The following is an 18,452-nucleotide window of genomic DNA, read 5'->3' on the forward strand; positions in this document are numbered from 1 at the left end:
TTTTCAAATTTTCTAAATATTCTAGATATAACCTCATCTCTTCATTTTTTATAGTCTTTTGTGAAAAAACCCCTAACTACAGGTTGTAATGCATTTTTACAATACCATTTAAACATTGCATCCTCCCCAAACAAAATAGAGATTCAGTTTTAATTGTTAGTTTTATTAAGCTAGATTTATCAAGTTTCCTATTATATTGAAAAATCAAACCCTTACCTTGTTGCAATTGTGTTTGCGTTGTGTCTAGCCTACCATCATCATGTTTCAAGGTATGTCTCATCAAGTGTCCAGTCCCACCCCCTGGTTGGCATGAGTAGTTTTTTTTGCAAAATTTACATAGAGCTCTTTAACCATTCTCGATTATATTAATGATCTCAAACACCTGCTATACATTACTAGTTCTTTGTCACTTAGAGTTGCGTTGTGAGTTGGACGACTCCTCATTTGGTTGTTTTGAGGAGGTCTGACCCTCAAGTGAGGGTTGCTCAGTTGGTAGAGATGGGGGGAGGGGGGTTACCAAGCATTTACATATTAGGATCTTGTGATTCGGGATGTTGTGTTTCTGATTCAGTAAATAATGGGTGTGACCGTGCCCATTAACTACCACTCCAATTGTTAAAAAAATCATGGGGGGTGGTCCCATTGGAGATGAAATAGAAGGTGGTTGGGGGTTTACAAAAGATGTATTAGCTTGAGGGGGCTCCATGGAAGAAGCACTGCGAGGATCATTTCTGCGAGTGAGTGAGTAACGAAGGGAAGATATGATTATAAATGTAGAGTAAAGAAACCAATCAAAGATATTGAGACACTAGAAAGTATATAGTAATTAGCAAGATAGTAATAGAGCAGGACAACTTATAAAATAGTATATCAGCAAGAGAGTAAGATAGTGAAAGCACTTTTTGTGATTGAACAACTTCAACAATTGCTTATATATAGACACAAACATTTGAATGTTTCCACGAGTTGCAATGAAAATTCAAATTTTGAATTTCAAAGTAATCAGAATCATGAGAGTCTAGAAAACTATTGAGAATTTGATGCCATAGTTCCCTGAATCCCTGCCATCAACAATCATGGGAGCTTAAAAAACTTTTGACAATTGATCACATGCTATGAAAATTCAAACTTTGAATTTCAAAGAGAATCACTGCAAAAGCCCATGATTCCCTACGTACAACAATTCTTTTCAAGTTAAATTATGTTCATTAGCCTTTTTAACAATTTAGATGGTTAATAAAAATATTTTATTTTTATGAGCCAAAAAAAGTAAGAAAACATTTTTTTTATTTAGAAAATTTCTTAACCACTTATTAATTACAGATGTATCTAAGTCTAAGATGGTTGAGATAGTTATCTAGTTATTTTTTTTATGTATAAAAAAATCACTTAATACTGACAGTTATCAGCTTAATAAAAAAAATAAAACTATTCAACCGCGTCATATGGTAAAAAAAAGTTGACATTTTTTCAGGAAGTTCCTAAACAACATTGCTATTTTAGTTACAATTTATCAATATCAAAAATATTATTTAAAAATTAATCCATATTCCTGCCAAAGCCTATGGTTCCCTGCCATCAAATGCAAATGGGTTTGAATCATGGGAACTTAGAAAATATTATGAAAATTCAAATCTTAAATTTTAAAGTGATCAGAATCATGGGAGCCTAAAAAACTATTGAAAATTTGATGCCATGATTCCTTGAATCCTTGCCATATTCCCTGCCATCAATAATCATGGGAGTTTAAAAAACTTTTGACAATTGATCACATGCTATGAAATTTCAAACTTTGAATTTCAAAGAGAATCACTGCAAAAGCCCATGATTCCCTACGTATAACAATTCTTTTCAACTTAAATTATGCTCATTAGTCTTTTTAACAATTTAGATAGTTAATAAAAATATTTTATTATTATGAGCCAAAAAAAGTAAGAAAATATATTTTTTTTATTTAGAAAGTTTCTTAACCACTTATTAATTATGGATGTCTCTAAGTCTAAGATAGTTGAGGTAGTTATTTAGTTGTTTTTTTTTCTATGTATAAAAAAATCACTTAATAGAGACAGTTATCAACTTAATAAAAAAATAAAACTACTCAACCGCCTCATATGATAAAAAACGTTAACATTTTTTCTAGGAAGTTCCTAAACAATATTGCTATTTTAGTTACAATTTATTAATATGAAAAAATATTATTTAAAAATTAATCCATATTCCTTGCCAAAGGCCATGGTTCCTTGTCATATTCCCTACCATCAAATGCAAGTGGGGTTGAATCATGCTGTTTAAATTTTGAAATTATTCCTTGCCATATTCCTTGCCATCAAATGCAAGTGGGGTTGAATCATGTTTGAAAATTTGAAATTGTTCCTGCCATATTCCTTGCCATCAAAAGCCTAAAAAATGCTTGAGCCTATAAAATTATTCCTATCATATGCTTGAATAAGAATTTTACAAGGGCCTTGTCGGGCGAGGGCTATTTTGGTGGGTCGGGCCACGGGCCACAGATCACTGGCCTAACACGGCTAGCATTCTTCGGGTCAGCCCATTTGCTATAGTACCTGGCTGGGCCGGCGGGCTAATAGGCTGCCCAACCCATTTGCCAACTCTATCATTTGCTATTGACCATCGGCCTTCCTTATTGTTTGCTGTCTGTCAACACAACTGTCATTGTCGATTGGGTTTCTCCATTGTAGAAGACCATTGTTTCAACAAACCTAGATCCTTATCCAGATTTGATTAGATTTGACCCACTATGTCCAGACTCGTTTTAGATTTGGTCAGCCCAGGGTTGACCCATTAGGCCATATTTGACCAGCCAATTTGCTAATCCAGATTTAGATTTGTTTTTGCCCAAATTTGTTGTCGAGATCTAGTATTCTGGTTTGTTTTCTATTGGAATTTTATTTATCGATCGTTTGACATTATTTAGGGTTATTTGATTTTCGTATTGGCCATCTTGAAGTATGATATTCCATTATTGGATCGAAATATCTTAATTCTCATTATTGCAGGTTAAGATGCATACAATTTTGACTGATGGATTTAGATGAAGGTGGAGTTATTAAGGAGGATTTATATTGATAAATACGGAGTTATTAAGATCAACAAAGATATGTTGATGATGATATGTGGATATGCTTTAAGTACGACTAAAGATATCCACTATAGTAAACTTTGTGTGGATTTGAATGGTATTTTCTGTAGTGTAGTTTTGGTTGGTATTTATTAGGAGATTAATTCTCTGTGATTTTGTTGGAAAAAAGAATTTTAGATAATTTGTTTAGCCAACTTGTCATATTTAATTTACTTTAGGGTTTTAATAATTAACAAAAAGACTAATTTTGAATTATGTACAAATTGTTAACCCCCAATTTTATTTCCTAATATTTCTTATGGCTTTAATTCAAATAAAGTATGTTTATGTATTCAAATCATTCTACAAATATGTTTTAATGAAGAAAATTCATTCTCAGTATTTTTTGATCATTAGTCGACTGACTAATAACATTAGTCGACTAAGCAGAGAGCATCTTTGCATAAATGTTTTCTCTCTTACAACATTAGTTGATTGGGCCGAGGACTTTTCATTAGTTGACTAAAGATCTAGGTAAGTCGACTATTGATTTATATTAGTTGACTAAAGATTTAGCAATAGTTGACTAAATGTTCTTATTAGTTGATTATTTGAATCTAACGGGTAGAAAAGTTTAAAAGGAAAGCATGTTGCCCTAAGGAGTATAAAAACACTTTAAGCTCGGATTGAAGGTTCACTAATCATGTTCAAAGCATTCAAAGAGCCGTCAACAAAAATTTTCAAAGCCCTTACTGTTTCATTCAAGATCTGAAAGGCTTGTGTGCCCCATTGCTCATTCAACATCGAGCCTAAGGCAGTCGGAAGTTGAAGCGCTGAAAGAGATTTTTCATCTGGTATAACTGATTATCTACTTTACCATTGCCTTGTAATATATTGATTTTGTGGTTTACTTGTGTCCCTGTGATGACGATCTTTGTAATCGTTAAACTATTGTGTGGATTGTTTCAATTTTCTAGATCTGGTCAAAATTAAACTTTGGCGTTGATTGGTTTAGTGGAACCCCAAGAGTGGTTGAGATTTTAGGAGAGTGGTTAGGTGTTTGAGATACACCGAATCATTATATATTGCCGTGTTCATTACTCGTTCTTTATTGCTTTCATATATGTATTGTTATTTGTCGTAACATAGATACAATTTAATATTGAGTGAATAATCATATAAATAATTGAATAAGTAATTTTTTTAATCACTCAATTCACCCCCCTCTTGAGTGACCATTACCTAAGGGACCAACATAATTCCATATTTGAATTTTGTGTCAAGGTGAGCTTGTTACAATTGTGACTCGGAATTCAAATTTGATTAAGATTGAGACTCTTAATTTGATAGTGATTATGATTTTAAATTTGATTGTAATTATGATGTCAAATTTAATTTTATGTGAGATTTATCTTATTTGGAAGAATATTCTCATGTATTATCTTCTGATCAGGATATGATTTTTTGTATTTATTCATAGATAATTTTAGGTCTATAAATAGGTGTCTAATGCTTTGAAATTAGTTGCACCTATAACATTTTTGTATTACCAATATTTAGTTAATAATATTTTGTTCTTTCTATTCGTAATTTTTCTTGATTTGAGTTTTTCACGTAAATTCTATGTACGTATGTGGTTGATTGATTTGATTATGATTTAATTCAATTTTATAACAAAGTCTGTAACATATCTTCGGCAATGCGTGTCTTGGTGACCATTAGAGATGGCAAACGGGCCAGGCCGGCCCGGCCCGGTCCGCCACCAAATGGCTCGCGGGCTAAGCAGGCCGGGCCAAATCGGCCCACTTAAAAATGGGCCAGCAGATTGCTGGCCCTAGCCCGGCCCTACACGGGCCCGCGGGCCAAACGGGCAGCAGGCAGTGAGCGAGAGAGGGCGAGGGGCGCGGGCGACAGAGGGCGAGCGAGGATGAGCGAGGGCGACTGAGGGGCGATGGTGGCGAGCGAGGGCGAGACGAGGGTGAGGGCGAGGGTGAGACAGAGGGCGAGACGAGGGCGAGGGCAAGGGCGAGAGCGAGGGGCGAGACGAGGGTGAGGGCGAGGGCGAGACGGAGGGTGAGGGTGAGGGTGAGGGTGAGGGCGAGGGCGAGATTAGCGGGCCAGCCCGGCCTGCCACCATTTGGCCCGTCGGGCCAAGCGGGCCGGGCCAAATCGGCCCGGCCTTAAATGGGCCAGCAAAATGCTGGCCCTAGCCCAGTGCAGCCCGTTGGGCCAAGCCCATTTTGCCATCTCTAGTGACCATGCTTGCCGGACAAAAACAGAGTCATCTTCATGACATTAATTGATGATGAACTTGTTCCTAATTAGTTGTAGTAATTAAAATTGAGAAGAAGCCCTTAGAGCACAGAACACAAAGGCCAAGTACCTCAGGGAACAAAAAATCTCAAGTCCTCAACGACGCCCTTGCCAGTTCTAATGGATGATACCTTATTACCTATCCAGTTGTCACAACAAGCTAGCTAGCTAGGAGTTGATAAATCTACAGTTGCTCCTGATCTCTCCCTGGCCTCCAGTGAGCACATTGATGCTGCCCATCTTGAGCATAGAATTCACAAAGGCAGCAAAGAAGAGCTCTTGATCATTGGCATAAGCCCACACATGCTTCCTTATCTCCCCTTCCGCATAATCTTCCCTCACCAACACGTTATCAGAATGCAGCAGCCCTTCTCCCCGAATTATGCTATGGAAGTAGTGGTTGTCGAACCTCGCCGGTGTCATCGAATCCAGAGGCGCCAGTGCTTCGTCTCGCCCCGATTTCGGGCATATCGAACGTAAAGCTCTCCTAAAGACTCTGCCTGCTGCTCGTCTTCTGTATATCAACTGTTCTTGATCACGATGATCGTACTTGTCGGCGTTGTCCTCGTAAATCCTTTGCCTGAAGCTTAAACATCTCGCCTCCCCCATTGTGTGGCCTCCTGTACGTGATGATCAGCAATTCAATATGCTTCAGATAAACATTTGAACTGGGTTATTTTGGGTGTTTTGATAGAGATAGTGTAACGATGTTGCGACAATTTACAGTTTAATTAATTTGTTGTCTGTCCAAGAACTGGGTTATTTAGAATTTATGATCTTTTACTAAAATCTGCAAATCTAGTGGATTATTTATTGGAAACCGAATTTCATGTCAAATTTTTTAAGTGTCTCGTTATTTTCCCTTTAATTTCTTAAGTAGAATTTAAGCAAGTAATTTACCTGACAAAGCAACCAAGTCTGAGGCGTCAAGGCCTTGCTTCTGGAAACTGGCAATTAGAGCCTCAAGAGAGGAATTGGGAGCAGGCAAGAAATTGTTGGCACCATTAAAGCCTGCTTTCATAGAGTCCCTCCTCCCCAAGTAAATATCCCAACTGGGCCCTCCTCTCTTCATTATTATTTCCAGAAAAAAGAAAAACACCAACAATATTAACATACATTAATTAATTATCATCATATTAATTTGCAAACATTCTTATTCTTAAAATTGTTCAGATTATACGACATGAATTCAATTAGTAATTTGAGAACTGTTTTTGTCCAATGAATGAAGTAAAAGCTGAGAAGAAATGATCCAAGTGATAGAACACAGCGTCCCTATAGTGCATGGTAGTCAGCCGAAGGTGATTTTTGTACCAAGACAACAGCATCACGAGCGGCAAGGGCTAAGATATCAGCGCAGGAAACGGTTTGGGGACAGGCCTCCTCCAAGATGTATTTGATGCGATCGATGATCTCGAATCCTCGCAGCGAGTTTACATTGGGCCCTGCTTGCTTTTCACTTACGATGCTGCCGGAGTCGTCCAGTAGGACGGAACCGTCACATCCCTGCATGCCCATTTCAACAATGTTTTAGAAGCGAAGTTATACTTAACCACAGCTTTCAAATCACTACAGCATATACTTAAGAGGCCTACCATCATCAGTTCACAGCAAATTAAAGCAAACCCAGTTCAGAGAGAGAGAGAGAGAGAGTTAAATATTCACCGTGACAAAACAGTCATGAAAGTGCAGGCGAAGCAGGGATGCAGCCATGCGAGGGTCTTTGAGCACTGCGATTTCAACATTTCGCCGCACAATCTGTTGAACCAAGGGGCATGTTTCTTTGTAGAAGTTGAGAACCAGAGGTCCATCATAACTACTACTTGAACTTACCATGCCATGAAAGAATATCACAACTAGCACCAAAAGCTGCAGGAAGATCCCACAAATTTTCATGCCTGAAAACACTAATTAATCTCTATTAGAATTATAATGCCAGTGCTTCATGTGATCTTAATTCGCTTGCACTAATCGTTAATCACCCATTTAAAACTGATGACCTGTCCATTCTGATCAATATTGTTTATTCCAATTAGTTCTTAGTTATAATTCAAACCAACTCAGTTGTCACCATCCAAGAAGCAATTATTCCTCTGGAGCGCTTAATCAAAGCAGATGCAGCTAATCTTATCTAATTAATTGTTTGCTTGGGTTAAAATTAATTGCATGAACATTATCAGGGCAAATGTTACCAAGAAGTTGCCTGCAGCTGCACCTACTAATTAATAAATAAAGCTCATAGGTATGTAGTTGACAATATAATCTAATTAATTCCATGTTGCCGTGCATAGAAAACCTGTTCTATATGGTGAGGTCAGTACTAATGCTATAAATTGAGTTCCCTTGGGTAACCAATAATGGGTTAAATTACACTAATGCTTGTGAAGCTTCTAATTAATAGTTACAAGGGACACCCATAAATTTGTAAAATTAAGTGACTTTATTCGTAAGAATAATAACGAATTAAATATGAATTAACTGTACCTTCTCTTATATTAATACTCTTATTTATTTCAAGTACTCGTACTAGTAAATAGATATGCTCTGAGATAACTAACTATAGATAAACTAACTAGGAGGTTGAGAATAGCTGTTTCAGGAACTTTGAGATAGATAGATGCTTTATGATTGCCAAAATTACCTCTAGGACTAATGGTTTAAGTTACCTAAAGTACCACTAACAAGCAAGCAAAGCAAAAACCTAATGGGGCAGGGCATCAAAATCCAGAAGTTGATATTGAAAATATTAGTAGTCTAGACAGTTTAATTAGAATGTGTGGATAATTTATTAGATAAGTTCACGTTAGCTCTTTACTTAGAAGGGCCTTAATTTGAGATACCAGAAATCCTTGGAGAAGGATTGGAAAGCTTGTTAGACAACAATTTCTTGTTATCGCAAGCTGAGTGTGCTTGAATGTTGTAGTTTTCGAAACTTAATTTTTGAGTGCAGCATTGACCAACAGAGGAATATATGCTCTTCAAGTTAAGGAAACTATTATTTATATAATTTGTTTTTGAATAAAAGATTTTACAGAATGAATGGACAATGTTATTTTTATAAGTCATCAGCTAGATAAAAGATATTATAATACATATATGATCATATAACAAAAGATAGAATTACAAATGAAATTATTCATGGTAAAGCCTAACCGACTTTTATTGAAAATAAGATATTAAAATTATGAAATACAATTAAAATGATCTCTTCATTTGAGATGAAGAGCAGTGAAGATTGTTGGAGAACGAAGGAAATGGGACAAGTGAAGAGTTAGATGCCACCTAAGAAAAACTTCATAGAAAATTCTTAGATATAATATGAATTATAAAGCTCAATATGATTATAAATAAAAATGACAATATTTTCCAAAAGCATCAACAATCACAGCCTGAACCAATTCTTCTTTTTATAGTGTTAAAAGGAAAGAAAACAAGACCCACAACCACAAGGACCATCAAAAACAGAAAAACAGAGTTGCACTATGTTATATTTACAGACCCTAGTTCGGATTAATCAAAAAGAGTACTCTAGTAAAAAGCACAATGGTTCACTTGTACTGCTACAGATACCTTCACAACACCTATGAGCCATGAGCTTCAATCATTATTCAGTGTTGAAACAATTTCATCTCACAAATCTCACTCGAACTCAAAAGATATTTTTGTTAAAAGAAAAAAAGCTTATTCTGAGTAATTAGTAGTTACACTTGGTTGACGATTATGTACTGACTAGTGTATTGAAAATGTGGGAATTTCCATGCTGTCTTCAGGCTAAAGACCAGCAGAAGCATGAAACCACACTTTTCTTTGGTTGAAATCTCCATGACCTGTCAAAACTCCTGCATTCCCATGCTTGAACTGTATGTCCTGCCTGAAAAGAATGTATAGAAGAGATTGAAACAGGGAGGGAGAAAGATGAATCTAACTAACCTATCAAGTTTTACCTCACTATTTAGGGTCTGCTATATGAATACTACGTCACCAATTAAAGATGAATCTAACTGACGAGACCCTTCTAATGATTTGTTTTCTCTGGGAGTTAATGATCTCAAAATTTAGAGTACTGCAATGTTAACCAGGGCTAGATGACTTTTGCATTATGATGATATCTTCAGTTTCAAAAGTAAAATAAACATTGATTCAATTTCTTCTATCCAATTTTACTTTGTATATTTTGGTGGATCTATAAAGTTTTACTGGATGCTGCAGAACGGAAAACAAGAAATGTATGCTCTCATTATTATAATAGCTAGATTACCTGCCATATGCTAAAGTGTTATAATTCTCCCTCTTCATCAAGGAAAATCATGGGATGTGGCAGTTGTGACATTAAGAGCCCTTTGGAGCTTCCTGTGGTCAAAAACTTCAACATCAACCAGGAAAACTGAACTGATGGGCCGATGATCTGAAAGCTTTATCTCTGCTCGCTGGTAAGAAAGCTGTTTTATGCCTTTTCCCAGCCATAGTATGCGATCACACCTGCATAGTGTCCAAGTAAGGAAATATTAATCACCTTCCAGGCTAGGGCTTTATGTCATAAGAACTTGTTCATTTATTCATGTTTGTAATATATGACGAGAACTCAAGTGAAACCTATATCAAAATAATAATAATATGTTGGGGAAGAGAACTCCACTTTGCAAATACTAGTCAACTTTTGTTCAAAATCAAGTTAAGTTCTACAGCATCTGAATTAGAACAAAAAATTTCTTAGGGCTTGACTCTTTGCATGTCAGGTCATTGGTGCACATGCAAACCTGGGTAAAATGATAGCTCAACTATTAATCAGACAGAGGAAAAGGTGACAAGGAAACCCTAAAATGATATTTTGATGCTTGGAACAAAAAGGAGATATAACACTTCCCAATTAATGCATATCATTTTCTTTTTTCCTTTTCTCAGTTCCAATATTCCTAATCTTGTCAAGTCCAAAAAATTCATACTTACCATGCTGGGGATCTCTTCTTCTCCCCTTCTTTTGGATTTTCACCAACGTATCTGTCTGAGTTGATTTCATACTTGTAAGTAGGTGGGAAGGTAATTGGCCCCTCCTTCCATCCATCAAACACATGCCCACTGTGGAGTTCTATGCTCAACTGTCATATCCAATGCATTTCACTTCATCAGTACTCAATTTTCAGTATGTGCATGTATTGGTCGATCTAGATAACAATGATCATCAAAGGACATTATATCCATTAGCTCCACACATAATATGTGATTTATGAACAAAAAGAACCTTGAATAACTTTAGTTGATATACGTAGATCATCCAACTAAAATATCCTCTTGTAGTTTATTTCAAAGAGGAAAAGTTCGAATATTGAAAGTGAGTTTTCTCCTTCGGGATCTTCAGAATAGCTGTTCATAGCACAATCATATAAATCGGGACTGAATCACATCCCTAGGGTTTAGATCAGATTAATATTTTATTAGTTCATTAATATTTCAAATGATGAAAACTTCTTCACCAATAGGGCAAAATCCAATATTTGAAGGTAAGCCTTGATAGCAACAGTCACATTGCTCCTTTATGACTAGAAGGTCACAGATTTGGCTTGTGGAAACAACCTTTTTGTAAAACAAGGGTAAGGCTGTGTATAATGGCCATCCTCCCCCAACTTCCGCAAAGAGACATTCTTATACTCTATGGAAGCATTTTTTTCAGGCAAAAACAAATATTAATTGGCATGAGCTTCACTCACCTGATCACTGTTCAGAAGTTCATCCCATTTTTTCTTGGCCACAAGCTCTCTTACTTCAGTGTCCAACATATTGAGACGATAATTCAAATCCCCAAACCAGAATATCTTGCTGTTCACAAAGGACTCAATCACAAATTCATGTTTGCCACAAATTTTAAAAATACGAACAGAAACAAAAGTATATAGTTCTGTAGCTAGCTCCTAGAGGACCATATTTCTTTCATTCTTATCTCCAATTTGTTAATTTACAAAGTGGAAATCTTTAGCACATGATAAAGTAGAACTTTAATTTCCTTAAGTCAAGGTAATAAAACGAATCCCATTGTAGCATTTTTTTCTAGCCTAAACAAACAGAAACAAGAGTATATAATTCTTTTGTTGGCTCCTAGATGAGGGATTTAGGATTATGGTTGTTTGAACATGTGGACAAAAAAAAAACATTTGTGAAGAGAGTGGATGAAATGGAGAAAATTTGTAGCAAAAAAGAGAGAGGAAGACTAAAGAAAACTTGTTAGAAAACCCCTCGAGATGCCAGGATATAATAGCCTAACAGAGGATATGGCCATCAATATTGGACATTTCGTATTCATGTCCCAGACCCCACCTAATAGGATTAAGGCTTGTGATTGTTGTTTTATGTGTATGTGTGTATGTATGTATGTATGTATATATATATATTTGGAGAGGTAAATTCCACTAACAAAAGCCCCTGGAGGGGTGAACCTGAACAAGAAAAAGAAAAATCCTGTAAACAATTTATAAAGCAAATCTCACCCAAGAAATATGAAAAAGAGAACAAACAAAATGGAGCGTATCCTCTTTCAGTGACACATTCTATTTTGAATCTAGTTGACAAGAAATCTGTAGTCTTTGTTTGTTGCAATTTGAGAACTTTATTTATTTATTTTATCCAGAAACAGCTCAAAGAACATAGATGTTAAACTGATTTTGTAAAATTTTGTTGAAAAGAGACCAGTTTCAGGAGACAAATAAAAAGTTACTTTATAGTTTTTTCAAATGAAAATGATGGTTATCAAACTTTTCTTGTTCCTTTTTGTTTTTTCTGTAGAACCAAGTTGTACATCTATGATTTCAAGCCTCTGCCAGCAACAAAACAAAAAAATTTGAATCAATAAATTTTCTCTGTCACTAAATTAAAATAAATCAAATTATAGAGATACAAACAGATGCAACCAGTTCAAATTCTGAACCCACAAAATTTAAAAATAAAACCTCAGCTCATAGAAGCAAACTAGGTATATGGTTATGCTGAACATGCTTACTCATGAGCTGGAATTGTCTGTGGATGATCACTATCAAGGACAGATGAGAAATGAGTGCGTCTTAATATCTCGTGCACATCAGAGTTACGCTTCTGTTCATCCCCGACCTTTTGCCCAGAGGTCAAATGAGAACAGACAAAGCAAAGCCGAGTTTGATAAAGAGTCATGCTAATAGAAATAGAACCCTGTATCAGTGACAATTAATCAGGTTGATATCCAGTTCACGTCAATAAAATTTTGTGCATGTATGCCACCATGATCAGATAAACTGCAAGAAATCAAAATAGGGAAAAGTACTTGAATGGCAAAAATAAATGCAACTTAAGTGTCAGAAATGTCTTGCCATTGCTAGTAAAATAAAGAAGCATAATTATTGGGAACCTCTCAACAGTGTTGATAAAATAAAACAGTAGTAACTTGTAGCACTTATGCCGGAAAATTTATTCATAGCACAAATTAAAATATGTGTGGGTCCTCAAGTTATATAAAAAAAGAATGTAAAGTTCTACTTTCATAATCTCTCTATCATTATAGGAAGCTTGGTGGATTATATTAGTCATTCTAGAATGAATAGAAAGTTATACCTTGTTGCCCATGTAGCCCATAAGCCCAACTCCAACTGGAGAGACTTTCAAATTATTTATACGTCTCCTTAACCTTCTGCGCACCCAAATTGATACATATATCCCTACCATCTGCTTGCTGACAATCCGGACATACTTAGGACGGGACTTCTCTCTGCTTTTTAAATGGAAATTTTCTCGTTCCATTTCTAATATTTCTGGAAAGGAATCCTCTTCCTCTTCAGAAGATTGATCAGAGATATCAAAGAGAGAATCAGGATTATCAGGTTTCTCATGTTGATCCATCCATATCAACCCAAGGTTTCCCGAGCTATGATGTGATCTTTTCAATCCATGCGATGCAATATTTTGAGGGCTGGCACATGGAGGATTCTCTAACCAATCAGAGCCAACTCGTCCGGAACTGCTGAATACTCTCCGTAGTTTGAAGCTAGAAGAAAGAACTTGAGATGTGTCCAATGATTGTTCAGGCCAGTCCAATCTGCTATCACAATCAATGCCATATAATCTCTTCAAATGCAGCTTCTTTCCTGTACCAATAGTTCCATTTAGTTCGCGTATTTTGGAATCATCAACATTAGTAGTTCCTGAACCCACCTCATCCAATATCCCAAATACAGGATCATCAATCTCATCAGCAAGAATATCAGAAGCAGAAGAAGTCCTTAATACAGGAGAGGGTGGGGCACTGTAACATTTGTGTTTGGTCTCAGGTTCTGAAGATCTATTCAATGTTCTACGGATAATTGATTCCCACATTACAATTGGCCTCCTAGTCTCTGCTCCCAGTACATTTCCAGCATTTAAGGGGACCACCTCTTGGAAGCTGCAGAAGGCCAACGCATACCAAATATATTAAGATCTTCAACAAGCAAGTACTTTGACAAGAGAGTAATATTCACAGTGAAACCTAAGGTGAAAGACGACAGACTGACACTAAGAAGTAGCAAATGATACGAACAGTAATTCACATCTGTTAATAACCAGCATCCTTGTGACATCAGGTGACCAATTCTTTTAAGGGAAAAAGGGGTAAATTACTTGAGCAACTACCCAAGTGAGATGCATAAATCACAGGAAAAATAATGAATTCATAGGTATATTTGTAGTACTATAGAACAGTCAGTAGTTTCAGTTGCGTGATCCTATCTTTAAGATTTGAAATCCTTAGGAAGCTTAAGCAAAGATTAACTTTTGAGCATAAGTCGTGCTGCTTCCTCTAATGTGGCTGTCTCATCTCCATTGTGTTGAAACATGAAAAACACCAAGTTGTAACTTGCTTAAACAAATTCAACTTTCAGATGTTTAGGACCATTTCTTTTCTAAACTGTATCCAACAATCTATTACTGTAAGGATCAAGTATGACCAGTTTCAGTACAGCATGAAATGATATAAATTTTTTGTTTATTTATGTCTATGACTTTTTAGTTATTCTGACAGATTTCTTTTTTGAGTTCACAATACTATTAATAAATGTATATTCTTTTTGTTACAATACCATCACTATGTCGCAGTGGACCTTAATCTATGTATAAATGGAAGAATAAAATTTCAAACGCACCCTCATATATTTTGCCATCGCAAGTGCGATGACAAGTAACATCGTATAAGATTTTCTCCAGGTTTGTCTAATTCCTCAGATGCAATGAAAAGACAAAGTATTGAAATTAATATTAGATATGTATAAGTTTATATATGCAAAAAAGACAAAAAGAAACCAAAACTGCATGACAATTATGCTTGAGGGTCTCTTATCTCAAGGCTCCATTCAATACCCTTAAAATTGTTCTTCAAACCAAATAAAGTGTGTTCTAACTCACATACAATTCCAGACTTATAGTAAACCACACATTGGGCAAGCAGCCATTAAGTTGTTTCGTAAATCCTGAATTTCCATTTATTTTATTTTATTTTTTGATAAGTTATGCCCCAGCTGGTGAGATTAAGGCTTACCAGTTGTTTTTGTTGTTGATAAGTTACTGTGCACCCAAAAATCACCACATTTTTGCAGAAAATGCTAAATGATGGACAAAAGGAAACCATTTTGAATGATAACAAAAATAAAATGGTTTCCTGACATTATAAACCCCTTAAATATGCTGGGCAAATTTTGTGAGGCACAAAAAATGTTCTGTATATATTTGCTTATTATCATTCAGTACAAGAAAGAAATTAACCAGGAATTTGCATTCAGTTCCTAACACAAAAACTCCGTGAGCCCATTAAATGAAAATTTTCTAAAAAGCACAGTATTTAATATTCTTATGGAGAAATCAATTCTTTTTTTCTTTCTCCACAGAGAAGCCTTTCAGAATTCTTACTTTTGCAGTTTTTTTTTGGCTGAGATTACTTTTGCAGAATTGTTCAATACCTTCATGTATTTCTTAAAAACAGAATATTTAATATTGCTATGAAAATTTCATCTTCTTTTTCTTTCTAAATGGACAGGTAGGCGGGAAGTTTAAACTCGAATAACCTTGGCAACATGAGGAAACACTCACCCAAGAATGTAAATGTCTGCTGGTTCCTTTATGCAAAGCCATTCATCAATCACAAGATTGTCATATGGAAGTCTCCCAGCAACATTCCAAGTGCCAACTGTCACCCTATAAAATAAGAGGTGCCAAATGATCTCAACGGAAAAAGAAGAAGAAGAAGAAGAAGAAAGAAAGAAAAATAAGAATTCCCAAAGAGAGAAGACCCAACCTTACGTCCTTCATGTTAATGTATTGAAGACGCAGAGTTTCTGATTTTCCTCTCCTGTGTCGTGACTCATAGCCCTTTGAAGGTGTTCCTGTAGAAAAGGTTAAAGTTTCAGGATTCTGTGGCCACTGAAGCAACAAGTGCATATTTCATATTGATTCAGCTGGTCCGCATATTTTTACAAATGTTTGAATCTCTTCCTTTATAAAAGCTAGATGGTGTGGAACATGAAATGAATCAGAATGGATTCATTATTGCTTTACTAATATCAAAATGCCAGTATCTCTATGTATTAGCCTACTAGACAGAGAACTAAACAGGAATTATGCGTTGCCTGAAGTTTGACTGGCTGATACAGATTGATTCCCCTGAATTCTACAGGTATGATCGTCAGCCGGGTGCACTCTTTCATCTTTAAGAGAGTATGCTGGACAGATGCAAAAGGAGAACTGATCAAAAACAGAAAGAGCAAGAAGAGAGGAGTCGTGGTTAATTTATAAGGTCCATACCATCATCTTCACTCTCAGGTTCGGTATCAACTTCATCTTCACTAAAATCATAAACCTTGGGCTTGATATTCAGCCATTTCTTCATCACAAGGGAAGGCCAAAAGGGCTGCAGAAATCCATCATAAACAGTAGTCAACTACCAAAAATTCAACTTCAGACCGACAAAAATAAGAAGAAAATAAATCAAGTGGTAGCACAGAGGAAAACCAAGCACACCTCAGGGCGCCTTCCTCTCCTTGTTTTCATTGTCCCTCAATCAAATAAGCAACAAAACAGAGAGGGTTGTCCTAATTATGCAAGGCAATCACACAGGCAAATAATAAATATTTGGCCACGGCACTCTTCTTTGTAGCAAGGGGATAGTATGTTAAATAAAAAGAGATTATTGAAGGGTCCTTATAAAAGAAGATATCTATGGGCCAAATGCAAAGAAGATTCACGCTCGCACCAAACACAAAGGACTGCAAGAGTCAGCCTTTGAAAAAAAAAAATCATCCACAACCTCAACTTGGAAAACAAATGCCAAATGGTTGAAAAATTCATTAAAAAACCCAAACAAAAAGTCGTACAAAATTACAATGTCGCTTTCAACTATGACAAATCTGTTGGTGTTCTAAAATCAATTCAAGCAGAAAACGTAACTTTCCGCGAGGTAGTGGGTGAGAAGAACCAAATAACGACACAAACAGCCAAATAAATATTTCTAATTGGATTTGGGGGGAAAAAAAAAGAAAAACAGGCAACTAAACCTGAAATTGCACGAATCAAACTCGGACACCAACCCACAAATTGCATCACCCAGAAGCAAATATCCACAAGGATTTGAAAACAGCAAGTGCGTAATTAGAGATGGATGATTATTAATTGGCAGAATAGTTAAAGCTCAAAATATCAACATGACCCATTAATTGCAATTAGCTGGCCGGATGCGATCAAGCCGAACAAATCTATAACACGAATTTAGAAATCCCTGGCTACAATAACGAAAAGGCCAAACCCCAACACACTATTTTAAGATTTAGGAAGCATTAAGAAAATCACCGCCTAACGAACTGGGTCACTTAAACAAATGCTCGAACTATCGCAGCCACAATTTTGCGAAGATTCAACGTCGTAGGAAGAGCCAGAATTGTAGCATGATTCAAATTAAACAATGTAAGGCAGACTGACACTGTATTTCCCATCTCAGCTTAGGTCAACACTGAATGATTAATAACAAACAAGAGTTCAGACCTATTAGTTGGACGGTATCTGCATGCATATCATACGCTATTATAATATATATATATATATATATATCTAGAGAGAGAGAGAGAGAGGACCCGCAACTTGGAGGTCAAATTGGAATCACAACCATGGAAAAACAGTTGCAAAATCAAAGAGGGAACCGAGTAGGATTTCCCTCTCGAAGAAATCCTCCTGGACGCCTCTATTTCCTAGCTGTTTCCATGAAAAGGTGATGCAAAGCAACCCCAATACTAAACGCGGCTACAGTATTCTTGCTTGAGGAAGAATCACAGAAATTTAAATATTGCTTAATATATTGAACTGAAAAATTCTCTTCTGTAATACAATAAAATACGACATATATAGCTACTAACATTTTCAGTGCTTAATTTTTGCTAATAATTAACATTTTCAATACTTTTGACACTATATTTCGGGTGTTAAAAAGTAATTGCGAGTAAATAAATTAAAAATGGCTAAAGAGAAACCCAACCCCTCAACTTTTTTTGTTTAACCATTTTGTCTCTTGAACTTAAAAAAAAGACCTATTAACCCCCTTGAACTTTCAATTTTGAATTTATTGTGTTTCTTAATTATTAAGTTTATAACCATCACATACCTAACTCCAACGAGCATTACAAGTAAATTATATGTGCGGTCAAATGTGGGACCCACATTGACCGGGCCAATAAGAACGTGCCATATGTGTTTGTTGCTACAAGAAAAAAAACTAGTCAATAACGGACAGTCGCCAGAAGGTGACTGTTGGGGTATGATACCCAATAAGTCCAAGGCGATGATGGTAAGATCGAGTAAGTATAAACCTATCATAGGATTCAGTTCGGAATTGATAGATTTAAAAAAATGTTCAAATACAATTATATAAAGTCTGATAAGAAGATAGCTCAAGTAATAGTTTATCTTATTTTTTGAGGAAAGCTGTAATATCCCGCATCGAGTGATAGGAAGAACCGGAACAACTTACCCTGATGGGTTTATGCGAACTTCCTAGAGGGGTCACCCATTCTTGGATTACCCCAGGTCAAGC

The 18,452-nt window shown here is 36.0% G+C and overlaps 2 protein-coding genes across 3 annotated transcripts; both read right to left on the reverse strand.

Annotated features, from left to right (window-relative positions):
* Positions 1–5,169: 5,169 nt before the first annotated feature.
* On the reverse strand, positions 5,170–8,638 carry LOC127813413 (peroxidase 20). The gene is made up of 4 exons (XM_052354373.1): positions 7,058–8,638; positions 6,707–6,898; positions 6,293–6,458; positions 5,170–6,012 (listed from the first exon to the last, which is right to left on the reverse strand). Exons 1-4 carry the CDS (start codon positions 7,286–7,288, stop codon positions 5,561–5,563), a joined length of 1,041 nt encoding a protein of 346 aa, XP_052210333.1. The 5' UTR covers positions 7,289–8,638; the 3' UTR covers positions 5,170–5,560.
* A 209-nt stretch (positions 8,639–8,847) lies between these two features.
* Positions 8,848–17,403, reverse strand: LOC127813412 (type I inositol polyphosphate 5-phosphatase 2-like). 2 transcript variants are annotated; one of them, XM_052354370.1, is made up of 11 exons: positions 16,394–17,403; positions 16,178–16,283; positions 16,003–16,095; positions 15,672–15,759; positions 15,467–15,571; positions 12,965–13,790; positions 12,381–12,565; positions 11,098–11,206; positions 10,340–10,488; positions 9,651–9,871; positions 8,848–9,263 (listed from the first exon to the last, which is right to left on the reverse strand). In XM_052354370.1, the coding sequence occupies exons 1-10, from the start codon at positions 16,421–16,423 to the stop codon at positions 9,688–9,690; spliced, it is 1,875 nt and encodes a 624-aa protein (XP_052210330.1). In that variant the 5' UTR covers positions 16,424–17,403; the 3' UTR covers positions 8,848–9,263; positions 9,651–9,687. The 2 variants fall into 2 exon arrangements, with proteins under 2 accessions (XP_052210330.1, XP_052210332.1); XM_052354372.1 differs by lacking the exons at positions 16,178–16,283; positions 16,394–17,403 and having other exon boundaries at positions 15,987–16,095.
* Between the last annotated feature and the right edge of the window lie 1,049 nt (positions 17,404–18,452).

The sequence above is a fragment of the Diospyros lotus genome, chromosome 11, assembly GCF_014633365.1.
Source record: "Diospyros lotus cultivar Yz01 chromosome 11, ASM1463336v1, whole genome shotgun sequence".
NCBI classification, from domain to species: Eukaryota; Viridiplantae; Streptophyta; class Magnoliopsida; order Ericales; family Ebenaceae; genus Diospyros; species Diospyros lotus.

Coding starts and splice junctions, on each gene's coding strand:
- LOC127813412 (XM_052354370.1), bottom strand. CDS start 16,423: ATGAAAACAAGGAGAGGAAGGCGCCCTGAG. Junction 11,207..12,380: donor CAGACAATTCCAGCTCATGA/GTAAGCATGTTC, acceptor CTTTGTGAACAG/CAAGATATTCTGGTTTGGGG. Junction 10,489..11,097: donor AACTTCTGAACAGTGATCAG/GTGAGTGAAGCT, acceptor TGGATATGACAG/TTGAGCATAGAACTCCACAG.
- LOC127813413 (XM_052354373.1), bottom strand. CDS start 7,288: ATGAAAATTTGTGGGATCTTCCTGCAGCTTTTGGTGCTAGTTGTGATA. Junction 6,459..6,706: donor CTCGTGATGCTGTTGTCTTG/GTACAAAAATCA, acceptor ATAATAATGAAG/AGAGGAGGGCCCAGTTGGGA. Junction 6,013..6,292: donor AGACTTGGTTGCTTTGTCAG/GTAAATTACTTG, acceptor CATCACGTACAG/GAGGCCACACAATGGGGGAG.